The 17,171-nt window shown below is 34.2% G+C and overlaps 1 protein-coding gene and 1 pseudogene across 1 annotated transcript; both read right to left on the bottom strand.

Annotated features, from left to right (window-relative positions):
* Positions 1-586: 586 nt before the first annotated feature.
* LOC148917213 (protein FAR1-RELATED SEQUENCE 5-like) lies at positions 587-2,848 on the bottom strand (annotated as a pseudogene).
* Positions 2,849-14,327: 11,479 nt separating this feature from the next.
* Positions 14,328-16,099, bottom strand: LOC103331703 (zinc finger protein ZAT9-like). Its single transcript, XM_008234350.3, has one exon. The coding sequence runs from the start codon at positions 15,754-15,756 to the stop codon at positions 14,581-14,583; it is 1,176 nt and encodes a 391-aa protein (XP_008232572.2). The 5' UTR covers positions 15,757-16,099; the 3' UTR covers positions 14,328-14,580.
* Between the last annotated feature and the right edge of the window lie 1,072 nt (positions 16,100-17,171).

Here is a 17,171-nt window from a genome sequence, read left to right as displayed (position 1 = left end):
AGATGACAAACATAAATTTACACATCAATAATAATAAAAAGAACAATTGTGTATCTTTGGCAAACATTCCTATTGATATATTGATCTGTATAAAAATAAAAATAAAAACCAAAGGAAAAACTAGTTAGTATTATACAAATAAAATTTCATAATAAAGGTATTACTAAGAGCATAACATACCCATGATTCCAGATGACATCTCCAGTTTGATCAACATTTGAAGCTGTATGTGGCTTATTGATCATCAAGTTCATAGCCTGTATAAAGTAGTTATGAAAATTGATTATAATAAATAAATAAAAACTTTACCATGACTTATAAAAAGGATATTATAAATCTTAATATACCTGACTCCGCATAATGTCATTTGAAACTTGCAAGTCTTGAAATTGTATAAGGAAACTTGCAGGTTTAAGTAATAGTTGGAAACTATGTTGGGGAGGTAAGGCATCCATGATATTGTATTAGGTGCCCCGTGATCTTGTGCCTATGCAGTATTACACTAACATTTTAAACTAGAAACATGAAATGAGAACAAAAAATTAAATAATGATACTTACAAGATATGTAGCTAGATGACATATTATTATCTCTTAAGTGTTGCATTTGGAGATGCACCTGTTCATAATATACAAATTTAAAACTAAATTAATAAAAAAAATTATTATATTGAAATTGAATTTTGAATGTAAAAGAAGAAAATACATGTGACGAACGAGAACTAGATGATTTTTTATTCTTAGCTATGTTTTTCTCCAAACAACTTTTTATTCTTTTTCTTCCTCAGGAGGCTTCCCTCTTCTTTAATCCCTTTGCTTGGATAACTTTTGCACTACCCAAGAAACATGCCTCATTAGCACCATTTGTCACTATGGTGGAAGGTGACCCTTGACCATTCTTATCATGTACTTGACCATCCATTTTTGAACTTAACATGTCTTCAATGGTTTTGCTTAGTTGATTCAAATGACTAACAAAAATCTTATATGTTTCTTCGCTCTCAGCAGCTCGAGATGATATCTTGGTAAACATGGAACATAAAGACCTATATTGAGATGTTTGTTGTAGTTTCACATCTGTCTAAATGTTACGTCCATGCATATCTTTCACACTTTCATATCTTGCTTTTTCTTGTCCACCTTTTTAAGATATACTTGTCAGGAATTTCTTTGACATTCATGTAATTAGTAAGAATTTTCAGTGCATGGTTGCACAAGAAACCTTTCATCTCAAACAACCTACAACTATAAGAGACATCACCACCTTTTTGTTTTCTAACACATCACTCTTTTGAGTTACCATGTAGGACAACTGTATACACCAAATCATCACCATCTTTGTCACAAGATATCATGTCTAATTCAAGTGATTTGATATACTGAGCTTGGAAATCCTCAAATATTGCTTTGGTATAAATATTTCATGCCTTAACCACCATTGAAACATGTATTATCACATTCGGTAACTTTTGACACAAAGCATACTCTGCTTCCAACTCCTTATATTGCTTATCATTAAGTACCCTTTCAAAATGCATGAAAAATTGCACCACATCATGGTCCACATTCAAATAGTCTTTTAAGGTAGCATTAAAAGTTTCACTTATCTATGTAGTTTTTACTCTTGCAGACCAAGACCACTTACAGTATGTCATTGCCATTTTTTCCTTAAATAAAAAATGATTTCTAACCAAGGATGTCCACGCACATTGTATTCATCCAACATTGATTCCCAAGCAACTAAGAACTCATCTTCCTCCTCATAGTAATCCATAAATTGTGTTAAAACACTCCTAACTCCACATGTGCACCTAAATAAATTGTTTACATGTTTCATGGCATTTTGCATTATGTGCCATGTGCAAAGCCTATGATATGTATTAGGCATCATATATGCACAAGCCTTAGCCATCGTAGCATCTTGATTAGTAAATAAGGTTTTTGGGGGCCTTCTTGGACATGGCCTCTAAAAATATTTCAAACAACCATATAAATGAATTGACAGTCTCATAGTACAACAATGTTGCCCCAAAAATAGCAATCTCACGATGATGATTAAATCCCACAAACACTCCGAATGATGATTTGCTTCATTAGTTTTGTACGTGGTGTCAAAACACACAAAATCACCAAATTGACCATAATCAACAATCATTGTTGCATCAGCCTAAAATATATTCGTAATTTGCTCATCACAATCTAATTGCACGGCATAAAAAAATGAAGGGTTTTCCAATGCTTCATTCTGAAAATACTTTATTAAGCTTCCTGCTTCTCCATATGCCAATTTTCTTTGCCTCTTCGTCCAAAGGTAATTTTTTTGATCTTGTTTGATATATCCAAGAGATTCTCTTCCATCCAACTTGCCTACCCATTAACTCATATGCCTGCCTAAGTGGAATCCCAGATTCTTCTATCAAATCTACTTCAATAGCTTGTGAAGCAGATATTCTTCTATGAGACGGTAACATATGAGTGCATTCTTGTCTTACAAGAGGATGATTGTGGTTTTCCATAAAATGGCTAACCTAATACTTACCATTAGATTTATTCAACTTAATGCTCATTTTAGCATTACAACCCGTCCTTGTTTCTGCCCGATAACTTTTAGTTAAATAATCTCGCTAATCTTTCGGTCGAAAACCCTCCTTGCAACAAACAAATACTCTTGAAATTATTTGACCAGTATTCTTATTCTTGTTATGTGAATCTCTTCTAATATTGAATCCTACTCTTCACCCATACTCATTATAAAACTCATATCCAGCTTGTTCTGAAAGAAATTCCATATCACATATGGGCTTGTAATCTAAATTATCTTCACAGATTGTAGGCACTGAATCTTTCATTCTCAATCTATAATAATATTAATCTATCATACAATGATAACCGTCAAATTTATATTTACATATTAAAAAAGAAGGATGGAGGTAGATATACCAAAACATTAATTGAAATCAAATTCAAAGCGCCGCACACAGAAAACCAATTAGCTAGTCTCAATGAAAAAGGGAAATTTTGTTGCAGACATAGGAACCAAAGAAGAAAAGGAAAAACAGAAAGAAACAAAGCATGCAGTAGGGACTAATAAATGAAAGCATATGTAGCATGAACCAATAAATAAGAGTATGTATCAAGGATAAAAGAAAACGAACAGCATGCTAAATAATCCTGCTTACTTTATGGAATCAAGTTCACGTCTTCACAGTAGCCTTGCCAATATATTCGCACTAATCAAAGCTAAGATAATATGAATATGAACGTAAATAAAAGGAAAAAAAAGAGAGCTTTGGATGTTAAATATCCCGTTAGTTGGGTGTTAGGGTTTTTATTCTTTTTTAATTAGGAATAAATTGGGTTATTGTTTTAGGATGATGTGTTAATTGTTAAATCCGTTAGATTAAATTTTAATGAGGTGGCGTATGAAGAACAAAAGCAAAGCATATCATGGCAGAGAAAATCAGAGCAGAGGATCCGGATCCAAACGTATATAATGTCTGTTTTTATAAAAACTTTCAAAAATACAATTAAAAATACTTAAATGCCCTTAAATTTAAAACCGAGATAAAACCCAAAAAACAAAACCAGTTCTTCATTTTCAGTGTTTTCCTTCTTCATTTGGTTGCTACTTTTTTACTTGTTCCTTCGTTTCTTTAACATGATTGGAACTAGGAATTTAAATATACATTAGTTTAGGCGTTTTTGATGGCTTGATTGGGTGGTATAGTGCCAAAGATACTTGATCATGTGCGTTTTTGATGGCTTGATTGGGTGGGTATTGTGCCGGATAATTGATAATATTGCTAACAGTTGCACTCTTCTCTGCTTTCTGCAGTAACCAACATATAGATACAGGCAAGCAAATCAAACATAAGCTTTAAACTTTCTCGTATAATCTACACGTTAGGGTTAAGCTGAGATTAATTAGTAATTAGTTAAGGCTGTTTGTAAGGCCATGTGCTATCATGTAAAGTGGTTAGAAAGTCAGAAAAGCTAATCAATTATAGTGCTTAATCAGTAAGCAAAAAGCTAAGAATTTATAAGCTTACAATTGTACGGTTCAGATTTATTGAGAACTATACAGAAGCTTTGATTTCTTTCTTCTATTGATCTCTCTATTCTCTCCTTCTCTTCCCTTCCTTTTCTTCTGTTCTTGGATAATCAAACCTTCATCTTAACCCAGTTTGGGCTTACTACAATATATATAAAAAAGTTTCATAATTTATAAGAGCCAATTTTAACTTGTCAGTTCTAAAGAAAGAGAAATGAATTGCAACTTTGGTGACTGAGTTTGACAAGTCTAATTGAGAGAATTTTATTGATATGACTCACCTATTTTAACATTCCGAAGTTATTGAAGAGGCTATTGGAGATGCCATAAGAGTTTGACCATCAACATTAAAAGTACAACATAAAACATAGTCCACTCTTTTTTAGTACAAGCGATTGGAAGAGGGGTGTTTACACATATATTCATTGAGTGGACGGGAGTTTTGAACTTCTGCCCCCATAAGTGGAACTTAACCAACTAAGCTATAATTTTCATATATATGTTTTTTTATTATGTGTTTTTGTTAATGAGGTTTTCATAACATACCTTTTCATAATAAGTTACTATAATAAAATTCTATGCACTTTAAGTAAATTACTATAATAAAATACTAGAGTTGTATGAAAACAAAAGCAATGTAAATCCCTTTTCACCTTATTCTCCCTCAATTTTTTTACGTAGCTGTGGGCATGTCGTTGGGCAAACCCACGACCACGAAGTCCATCCTTATATGGGCCTAGGTGGGCTCTCTTTCACTAATAAGTTAGCCCAATATATATCTAACATATGAGATATTTTCTTGCTTTCAAAACTTTGTTGGTTATTCAGAGTCAGACGACAACAGAAAAAAAAAACAAAAAAGAAGAATTTACTTTGTTTTAATAGGTAGCTTGAATCTGTTTCTTGCCCTTTATTAAGGCGGTTTCCGATCTGAATAAAACAAGGTAGAGTTTTGGACTAACATTCCATATCTTACTTTAACAATTTTTGCCTTTAGTCTCTTTCACTCTTTACCTTATACGAAAATGTATAATTCGTACATGCTGAGACTCACTATTCCTTTTTTTTAAAGGCCCTACACTTTCCTTAACCCTCATTCTTAAGAATGACAACAGGGCACAATCAAGAGGGTTCGTGAGCTCGTTCCTAAGCGGAGACCTTGTAACACCTCGGCATATTTCTTGTTTTTTTTTTTTTTTGGGTTAACAATGGTCGTGAAACATACAATTGCATATATATTAGACAAGGAGAGTAAATCAAACTATTCATGGCCATAAACTTCTTATAAAATAAAATTTTACTTCATCCTCAAACTACAAAAGATATAAATAAAACAAGTAATTGTGTATTTCTATAAGGAATCATACGACATTGTATCGAGAAATGAGAAATATAAGAAAAAAAAATTATATAAGAGGATTCCATTTCAAACTTTGAACTGAAATCCAACAATATTAGATTCAAAGACAAGTGGGACATGTTGATGAAAAATGACTAAGTCAGTCTACTCCTGGTCTTTTAAAACCACAAATTTGCAGGTGACAGTCTAAGCGTCTAGTTATGAATTGACTGACTCAGCTAACAAAATATACCAAGACCAGAAATTTCATAATCTGTTACATCAATGCTAGCATATTTGTTATTTAGAATTTAAAGCATTAGTTGAATTCCTTCTCACAAATTTATACTATACTATTAGTGTATACATCCTTTTCATGTAAGTTTTTCTCCCGAAGAATAATCCAAACCCCTTCTAATATAGTACTATTTGTATGTCAGAGGCTCGTCAAAAATCATTCCTAGAAATTCATTTATTCAATGGCATGTTTTAGGTTGATGACAGAAAAAAAGAGGCATGTTTTAAGGCGGTGATTGTCCTATTAGTTTAATAATAATTAGGATACTACTTGCCTCCTTATTGATAAAGAGATACTCCTTCTTCCTGCAAATCATAGTTTGATACATATGCAAAAATAATTCATAAAAAACACAAAAAGAAGAACTTTGGCAAACATGTCACACTGCTATTGACATGAATTTAAGCTCCTACTTTATCTAGTAAGGAAGGAAATATTTTTCTAATAATTATTTATCTTGCTAAGCCAATAATTCTTTATTAAAATCAAGATATCTTCTACATCAGACAAAGGAACAGGAAGAATATAGTCCACATGAGCAGTTCATAAGAGTCACAACCATGCGCCAAGCTATGGGCAACCAAAGTTAAATGATGTGTTGACTTTGTTGGCTAAGTTATGCCCAACCTAGCATTGTTTTGAAATCATCATTTGTTTATTTTCCACTTTACTGGTCCACTGTTTCATCAATATGTTATGATGAGAGCTGGGTTTTTAAATCACTGACCAAACATTTTACATGCACTCTCTCTTGGCATGTAAGAAACCATGACTCTTGGAGTTGCTTAAGGGTCACAACAGTCATCAGCTTTGCACCTTTCAAAACGCAAAAAAAGAAAAAAAGAAAAAAAAAAGAAAAAAAGAAATAGTCATATAGGCCCAGATCTATCATTGAAAATTCTTCTTGGAATTAAAAGCTCAGTGAAATGTCCAATCAATTTCAATGGAATAAATACCAGAATATAAAAAAGTGAAACACAGGGAAAAAAAAACATATAGGAACAAGGGAGATACATATGTGTTTTGTTTTTTGGGTAAAATAAGATGCATATATGCTTTGGGCTTTGTCTTTGGTTCGAGCTTCATTTCTTCCCCTTACTTTCACAAAGATTATGTAAGAATAGTTCATAAAACAACAAAAACGCACGAAAAGTTACATTGATCGCCACTAGATTCACTTTGGGGCATATTTTGCATATGAAGGATATTCAAGATTCGTTATAAAAAGAAAAATAATAATTAATCCCATATAATGCCGACTCATAGCAGTTGACCTTCAATTTGGATCCGTCATTTATGTGCATGTTGACGACTTTAAACTGTTGATTAGTAGACGATTTATTATAAGAACCACACATACGAATGGCTATTAACCATGTCTACGCAAAATAAAATCTCAAGGACATTTCAACAGTGAGCAACTGTTTGTCACAAGTTTCCCACTTACTGTCCTAAACGGTGGCATGATCTTGTTGTTGATCTAGCTTTATGGAAAATTCATGGAACCACAGGTAAATTTGTAAGTGTCTTAAAGGACAAAGAAGACAAAGGGAAATCCAAAGCATCTCTCTCTCTCTCTCTCTAGTGAGTCAGTGGGTTGGAGATCACATGCGAGACACACACCACTTGGTATGTAGTGTGAGGCTTTTGAGTGCCTGTGACTTACTAGGAGGGGCATGGAATCATGGTGTTTGTAGCGTGAACCAAAGGTAATGTCGACAATACGCATAAAAAGAATACCCAAGTAACAATAAAATAGTTAGCAAGGAGGGTTCAGAAAAAAAAAAAAAAAAAAGGGAAAGGAAGGCGAAAAATGTGTGGAAGAATATGAAACCCTAAAAAAAACGAAGGTGGTTGGATATATAGGCTTTCTTGAATGCCCTAATTTGTGATGAGGAGCCATATGGTTAATTCACAAGTTGAGCATTGAAACTTCACTTCTTCTTCTTTTTTAATTATCACATTTCTCACTACAACGGAACTTATTTATGCAAACGAGTCTTACTTTATTGAAGAGACATGATGAATAAAATGATCAATAACTTTAATTGTTGGTTTTGAAATTATTAATCATCATGTTGCAATTTTGTGTTAGCCTCTCAAATCCAAGTTATGGGTCGCTAAGCTATTATTTCTGTCATTTGGTGTGATTCAACGGTTGCTCATATGTTAGGTAAATGTAATGTAAATTTGCCTACAAACGAGAAAAAATATTTGCAATTGAAGCTATTTGACTTTTCATGCTTAATATTGGGAATACAATTTGTAGCACTAGACCTAATTGGCTAAATATTTATAAGGCAGCTTGATAATCAACTCCTACATATGGAACTAGTCCACCAGCCTAAGCGCAAACGAATGATTGCCATTAATTTAATTTAATTTTTTTCTAGTTTTCTTATCTTCTCTGGGAATCTCTATGGCTTTTGAGAATGACAGAGCCAATGCCCTTTCTGCCCAATCTTATTTATCTGTTTTCATAATAATGGAATGTACCGGAATCTAGACCTTCAATAGCTAGGTGATCAGTTGAGACTAAGAGACAAATGCTAACTTCGAATCGATTAGGGGTCTTCATAAAAACCCAGTTTGGTAGATCTTAAATTGAGAGGCTTGACTGAGCTCATGAAAACTTATAGCTTTATGAACATGCATGGTTGGTGTAGTGTAGGTTTGGCCATGCCATCGATGGCCTTGGACTTTGGCCTTGCACTTAATTATCTCCATAACATAAGGTTTCTTGTTTGGTTACTCGGTTTAAATTTAAACTGTACTTGAATTGAGTTTAAGCTAGTTCTTATCACTCTTGTCCTTCTATGTCATTTGTAATACATAATATGGTGGATTGTTTTTTAATTTAATATAAGCTCATTATATAAGTTCGATAACAATCATGACAATTTAATTGAAATAGTCAAGTCTAGGAGAAAGACTTTCATGAAACAGAAATAATATTATTTTGTTATTCCTGACCAATAAAACTGTGACATACTTGTAACACTTCCACATAACATAACATTATTGGTCGGAGATAGTAAAACAATTGTATTTTGTTGCAACTATCTCGAAGTCTAAGCCAAGCCACCAGAGTTACAGGTATTGTGTTACCCTCACACTGAGCTTATCTTCACAATACTAGAGCTAGGTTAATTTGCTAAGAATTCAATTGGGCTCAATAGTCAAAACCAAGCTTTTTGGTTGAGACTTGGAAATTGCTTAGCGTAGTAATCAATTAGCAAATGGTTGACGCATGAGTGACGTCACTGGCCTGCACTGCATAGAAGTCAACCTGCATCAGCAGCCACGCGGTTGGAAGAAAGACCGAAGATGGACGAAGGTCATGGCCGGTTATTTTGGTCTTCCAAGTCAGGCGGTGAAAGATGCGACTCTAAATTCAAATTCAGTTAATTGGTGAAGAGCAAGTGATGGTTTAAATTATTTTAAATTAATTTAATTTATAAAATAAAGGATTCGAATTTAAGTGCAAGGGAGCGAGCTCACTGTCCTGACCAACTGACTTAATCCACGTATACAATTCATCAAGAGTTTTATATATTGATTAATGAGTATATGTATTGAAACTTCTAAATACACCACAAGATCTCTTTAGTTTGGCTCAATATATACATTAATCACTTTTTTTTTCTTTTTTTTTTATAAAATCATATTTTTAGCTATATGCACCCTTCATAATCCCAAAATAACTCTAACCAGACCATTGCTTTTTTCCTTTGGGGGCCTCTACACACAGCCATATCTCTTCTCTCTACACTCATTTTCTTGATACAACAATCACAAAAAGTTTTGATAACACCAAAAATTTCATCACATGGGTGGATGTATTATATATAGAGAAAAAGTAGAATGGTATATTGCCTTCCCAAAAGTAACCTAAGCAAATAGACTAGACTAAACTAAATATATCCAGAGAAAAAAGCTGTGATGCTGCGAGATTGAAGAAGGAACACAAGTTCAAGGGACAAAGGGGCCAACTTCATTTCATTTACTCAGAGTTGATGTTTTCTATTGCTAGCCCTTCTTTTCTTACCCAAGTGTTTGGAATAATAAGGGTGGGGAAGATGCATGCTTGACCCTGTTTCTAGTCTACGCCATTCTCAGACTCTAACTCAATGGCCATCTGACTTGGTTTGAAGTTTGTCGTTAAAGTTTGGATATGAAAGTCCCCCCAACCAAATTTATATAGTCAAGAGACTGATCAAACTTTCAAGGTTTAACACCCATATTTCTTTGGACCAATATTAATTTCTACGGGAAAATCCATGCATTGCAACATTATGGCAAGCTCAAAAAATATTACTGTACTTTTATGCCATAGTAATATTTCTCTCCCTGGCTACGTGATATGTCATGTGATGAGAGAGACAGATTATCGTTGTATACAATTGATTGCAGGTAATAAAGTTTCTTAACTACATTGATGGGATCCATGTAAAATCCATCTATGCAAATGAATATCATATCGGTAAAATATGTGATTAAGGATAAAGTGTGGTATATGTAATATTAGCTTATACACATTCGCTTCTCTCAAGTCTCAATCCACATGGCCAGGTGCAATGCTTGGTTCCTTAATCAGCGGATCACTAAATTACTTTTGAAGTTTATGGCTTTTGTACTAGTGGCCAATACCATTGGGAACTTTCAACATAGAATTGTGGTTACTACTACCACCAAATTGGCCTAGAAGTTAGAGAGAGAAAGTTCATTTTTCATGAGGACAATGATGAATATGAGGATGTCTTTGAAGAGAAAAAGAGTGGAAAAGGATCACTCCGAGATTGTTGACTCAATCTTTCTTTTATTGGGCCTTTTTGAAGTCACAAGCCGTCTAATTTAGGGTGTTTTCATTTGTTAGTTTTTATATCTTCATTCAAACTTCCACAATCTTTCCACCACTTGGAGTGTGAAGAATATGAAGTGGCAGTGGCACTCACACTCACAAAAACCTTACCCTTTAAGCCTTTACCATGTCCTTTTTAATTTTGATCGATCCTCACTTTCTTTAATCTTTTGAATGGAACATAAACCGACCCACCGACTCTATGGTCCTCTCAAATTTCTCAACTACATAGATAAAGGCCAGCTAGCCAACCAACCAACCCAAGCTGTCCTGCCAACATTGCATTATCCTTATGCAAATGTAGTCGGTGATTAGGCAACCATTAGAAATAAGTAACACAATAAATAGTAGTGAATAGGAGACACACCATGAGGACTTTTTACCAAAAAATGAAAAGAAAAAGAAAATCGAAAAAGCATCTTGCCAATAATATTATAGTGAAAGTCAACGGAGTCTGGCGAGTGAAAAAAGATCTTGATTTGCAGACTAGTCATGATCGGTTGAAATGGGAAGAAAATTAAAGAAGTGTAAGATGGAAGAAAAGCAAGGTGCAGGAGATTCTACCAACTTGCTTATATATCTTTGGTTGTTGGTTTTACTCATACATGCACTTTTCGATTTATTTTTTTTTTTCTCTTTATTTTGCCTTTAGATGTGCGGAATATATGTGGTATTATAAGTAGAATATATTAGTATGATAAGTTTGACATAATGCAGTGGGAATTCACGGCTGAAATGGATCAAAAAATTAAGAATAGAATATATATATATATATATATATCTTTACGTGTAAAATTTAATGTAGTAGCTAGTAAAATCAGCAAAGTATATGCTATATGGACATCTTTAGTCAATACCTTACCTGAGTTAGCTTTTCTTGCTTTCTAAAGGTAAACAAAGCTGCGATATTATTGCCCAAGGAAAGCAAGAAAACTGTTCAGCTCTTTTTTTCTCCTTTTCTCATTTATAATTTTTTATAATAACCGTCGGGTATAAATCAAAAAAATAATATATCATAAAAGTAATAATATAATTAAATGTGTCAACAGAGTCTAACTTAGGGAAAAAATGGTCTTAATTTGCAGAGTGGAGATTTCAGGTTCGAACTCTCATGACCTATTAGTTGTAAACTTGTGTGTGTGAGGAACCCCCCTCCTTGTAATTTAAACTATCGTTTATACTAAAAAAAACATAATCAAATGTAAGATGACATCTAAAGAGAATACCATGGTTTATTATTTTTGAAAAAAGCAAATTCGTCATGCAAGCTTTTTCCAAGAAGTCTTGACTTTGATCATAACTTCCCAGTTCTTTGTTACTAACTCTTCTAGAAATTACTAAGATCAAAGCAAGTTCCACGTCATTTTGGACACTAACTTTAGATCAACAAAAAAAACATAAGCAGATTAGTTGTACCAACTAGCCTGTAGTTTAATTCTAGTTTATTTTCTTTTCTCAATAATGTTGAAAGAGGTTTCGAGTTTCAATTTTCCAACCCTCATTCGTAGAAAAAGAAAATATCAATATGACTCCTAAAGGGGGAGAATAGTACTAGAGTGAGACAACACAACAGTTCCAATTACTAGACTTTCTAATTACTCTTTTGAGCTAATTAATCAATTCTTTCATCCTCCCCTCCCAACCCTCTTTCTCACCACAGGTTCCACAGGTATATTCCTAACATATGTTATTTTAAATTTCCACATGGAATTGATGGGTGCAAGTTGGCTTTTCCTAGAACTAGGAAAAATATTACAAGAGGCTCAGAATATTTCTTGTGAAAAGCCACATCTATTGTCTAATCACTCAATAATTTTGTCACAATAATAAGATTGAAAATTGAGTGATCAGGAAAATTAAATGCTCATAGCATGTTGTAGTATAAGCTGTAAGCTGTTACATGGAGTTAATTATGATTTTATGCATGATAAATAACATATTCGACTACTAATAGTAGCGAGATCTTTTATGATAAAACTTTTATGTAGATAATTAAATTGAGAATAATATCGGTCTTGAATAACAGATTTGACTAAATCTAGAAAATTGTAAGGGGCAACCCATCAGTTTCATGAGACACTGGTGGTTGGCTCTTTAACCCTTTTTGCAGAAGTTTATAAAAATGCAGTCCCACAACAAAGTGTGTACTCAAATGTTATTTAAATCCCCACAATTGACAATTTTCAGAAAAATTGTTCCTGAAAATTATGTGTGGAGCTTCTTTGAATATTCATTTTGTTGCTTTCTTCCCTTTATTTTTCCCTTTTTATAAAATATTATTCTTTTCTCAGGACAAATATTTGCATGGTTCCACTTCTATTGAATAATCAAAATTCCGGGACCTCAATACCATACAATAATTTCTCCTCCCGCTGCTCTCAACCCCAAAAATATCCTAAGAAAACAAGTTAACTGGCAATTGTGTCCTATTTTCTTTTTGGTCCTTGGTGCTATCTCTACCTTAATGACAACCCATAGCTAGCCTTTTAGTTATTTTCTTCCTCAGTAAATTTTGTTGGTGATCTAGCCAAGTATAGATATTCCCTAGCTAAAAATAGAAAAGAAAAACCCTAATTTAGCCAATTTTCTGTTTTCTGTTTTCTTTTGCCAAATAAGCACAATTTTTTAAGGGAAAACGCCTTTTTATATATATAAAAAAGTAAAACTCTTATAACCATTCATTCTGTCAAAAAACTCTCGTAATAGAATTTTTACTACTCAACCCTATCCTACAAACAGTAATTATCCAAACATCAAATTAAAATTTGATGGCTGATGTGGCAATTTGACATTTACATACTTTTACACTCCACCCGATATGTCAAATAAATAATTATTGTAACAGTCAAATTATTTAAGATAAAGAATTAAAAAAAATAATAAATGAAAAATAATAAATGAAAGTAATAGTCACCTGTCTTTAAAAAATAATAAAATATTCATTTGACATCTTGCTTTTGAGATGTCAAAAATAACATCTCAACATCTAGCCTTCATTCCACATTAGCTTTGACATATCGGTTGGAGTGATGTGAGATGTTATTTCTAGCTATTAAATATCTATGTGGCACGTTTGACATATCGGTTGGAGATGCTCTTAAAAGGTCAATTAAGTAGCTAAGATACATTAAGGTATTCATTAAGAAATGGAAAGAAACAAAAAGGATGAAAACTGCCATTTATGTCATTAAATACAATTAAATGAATATGACCAAGACTTTCATAATTTCAACTGAGCCTGCTCTGTCTGGGCAGATATTTTGGGTCACGCCAAACACCAAACACCTAACGATCATAATAGTCTCAGTAAAACAAGGATTTCCACTCATGGAAAACAGAATTTAATGGGAAAATTCAGATTTTCTTTTTCTTCTTCTGGGTAATCAATGAAAAATCAGATTCATTTCAAGTCATTAAATGGTGTCAAGCTCTGTTTCAAATCTCACTGGTTTGTGCAGATCTCTGTAAGGTATGTACAGCTTGCAAGAGGAGTATCAGACAGACAGAGGCAGAGTTGTACAGTAGTGGCAGGCAAATAAGAGAATTAGCTTCCCCCTCATCAACTGTGAAATGTCAGTTGTAAAAGAGGTGGGATTTGCTCAACCTCTTTTGAGAATGACCTTTTCTCAATTAAATAATAATAGTAATATTTAAAAGAAAAAAAAAAAAAAAAAAAAAGCTAGAGCAGTTAGCTTGAACTGCTTGGAAACAGAACACATGACCAGAATGAATGCTACTTTTTTTTCCCAGCAACAGAAAATGAACAAAACCCAGAAAAATTTGAAGTAAACATTTGTAGTTCCTGAATTGTTGGATGTTGTGAGAAATGAATTACAGTTAGAATTATGAAGGAACAATTTTGATGATCATACAGCAGAAACCATGTAATCAATCCCATTTGGCATAACAAGTTTGGCAGAACAACAGATCCAAGCAAAGCAATACCTAAAAAACTTGACAAAATCTTGTACCTTTTGATTCAAAGCTATGCCATATGTGTAAAGAAAACTCATTTGGCAATTAACTTCTTCTTCATCTTCTAATGGGGTTCACAAACTCAGCATCAGAAACTGCAGATAGCTCAATTTGGCTGATCTCATCATCTTCAACAGGAGCAGGAAGATTAAGATCTATCAAATTGTCACCAAGCTTATTTAAATTTTTCACATGGGTAGCAGCAGCTGCTGCTGAACCAGTCACATGGGATCTTTTGTGCCCACCAAGAGCTTGACCAGATGAAAAGACTCTAAAACAAACTGGGCATTCATGGGTTTTCCTTTCTGCTACAGAAGAAGCACCTGCATTATTTTCTTGCTCCAATTCATGATCATAGATGGGGTTAGGATTGGAAGCTTTGATTTTCTTGTGGCTGGCTCTGTGCCCACCTAAAGCTTGATAGGATTTAAACACTTTGTTGCATGTTTCGCATTTGTACTTCCCTCGAGTAGTTCTAGTTCTTGGAAACTTCACCAGCTGTTCCTCGGATTCATCACTGTCCTCCATTGATCTTTCAGCTTCATCGTCCTGATCTTGTTCTTGTTCGTGTTGATGTTGTTGTTGATGATGTTGTTGGTCTTGTTTTTTCCATTTGTCCCTTGAGAGCATCATGAGGCAAAAGGCAACATCTTCTTCTGTGGTGGCATCAGAAATTGAACTAACCGGTTCGGGCTCGAAAGAATCGGTCTTGCTGCTGCTAATGACTTTGTTTTTTAGCTTAATTTTCTTCAAAGCTTCAAGCTTTTGATGGTGGTGTTGGTATTGATGATGAAGCTCTAACATGGCGGATTTCCGAGTCCTTTTGGATCGTCTCCGAGTTGGGTTCTTAGACGACTCAGTCTCACTCTCTCTATCTTGAAGAACAACAGAGCCAGCATCCACAGCAAAAGAAAACTCAGGATCTACTAGCCTTATGCTTCTCTTTGGATTCTCTCTCAGCCCATAAAACATACCCTCTTCCCCTTCTTCCCCTTCCTCCCCATGTTCATCTTCTTCTTCAGAAGAAGATGAAGAAGCTGAAGCAGACTCTGCAAGTTCATCAATGAGAACCTGGACTTGGTCCTGGTTCCTACCTGGTGGTACTTCTTCCTCCTCCTCAAGTTCTGGTTTTGCAGGAATTGGAAGGTTCATCATATGAGACCTCATGTGACCCCCCAAGGCTCTGCCATTGGAGAAGCTCCTCATGCAAAGCTTACACTTATGCCTCTCCATTGTAATTAACAAAACCCAAAACTCTGATCAACCAAAAACAGAGCCAAAATATTTATTAAAAAAAAAAAAAAACAGAGCAAATTTTTTTCTGTACCTTTCTTCCCCTGAAGAGCTCAAAGCTCTTCTTTCTTTCTTGGAGAGAAGATAGTGGAAACTACAAAAAAAAAGAGTAGGTGACAAGCATTCCTCCACCAAGAGAGAGATATATACAAAGCTACAAAAAATTTTCCTTATAAAGAAAATGAAAAATCAGAAATGAGTTTTTTTTTTCTTTTAATTTTTGATTTATTTTATTTAATTTGTTCTCATAAAAACGGCAAAAATTACAATAAATTAAGGTTTTAATCCATTAAAAGCGTATCCATGAAGGTTGAAACTTGAAAGAGAGACATGTAACATGCGAAGCTTGCCCGTTTCTGTATTTATTCCCTTCCCCCCCTCACCCTCTCTCCCCTTTATTTTTTCACCATTTATTTCCCTTTCCCAAGATGCCCTTCCCGACCCGTCATTTAATGGCCAAGGAAATTGGATTTTCCCTTTTACTTTAAATGGGTATTTCTGGGAATTTACGCACTAGGTACCAGAATAAACCGGTGGCTTCCTTGTCCAAGTCAAGGAAACTGCTGGGTTTGTTGTAACGACGAAGCTGAATGAAAACCCATGGTGTCCTCCGAAGGTAAAAACGAACCCACTTGTTTTAAACTCACCAACCGGTGACCCGAAAACAGTAACAGACACGAAACACCCACGTGTCGTGATGGTAGCCCATCAACACCTTGTGGGCCCCACGTGAGCTAGCAAGTTCTTTTTTTTAGTAAACAGTTACTAAAAAGGAGAAAACTGAATCGGATTTTATTTTTATTTTAAGATTCTGTAACCTTTTATTTATGCCGGTGATGTTAGGGCCAACTGTCAGTGTGGGTAGCTTTAGCATGCCGGCTGGTCCTTTTTATGTACTTATCCAATTTATTTTCACTGATTTCCTGTCAAATAAAAATTAAATGAAAAACCCATAAAAATAAATAAATAAATTTTGTTGGGTCTTTGTGGGTGCTGATTGGTATTAGTTTTCCATTAAAATTGGATCTTTGGTTGAAACGTGTGATGGGAATGAAGGGTGGGGAAAAGAGTAGGAAACTAACCTCCTTTTGAGAAGGGAGTTTTGTATGGGGGGAGAGAGAGAGAGAGAGGGAGAGAGAGAGAGATAGCAAATGCCGTTTTGTTAGGGGCTTTGTTTAGACCAAGTCCTCCTCCTACGTGCTCCCCACAATTTGGTTTCTAATAAGTAACAAATCCCTGCCCAAGTGGGCATTTTAATTACACATTTTATTTTCTACACAGTTGAGTTGGGTAAAGGATATTCCCATAAAATTCAATGGCATTTCTCTTGTAGGAATATAAAGTATCTGTTTGCG

Source organism: Prunus mume, linkage group LG5 (assembly GCF_029339155.1).
Source record: "Prunus mume cultivar Tortuosa linkage group LG5, ASM2933915v1, whole genome shotgun sequence".
NCBI classification, from domain to species: domain Eukaryota; kingdom Viridiplantae; phylum Streptophyta; class Magnoliopsida; order Rosales; family Rosaceae; genus Prunus; species Prunus mume.
This window is presented reverse-complemented; position numbering and strand designations above follow the sequence as displayed.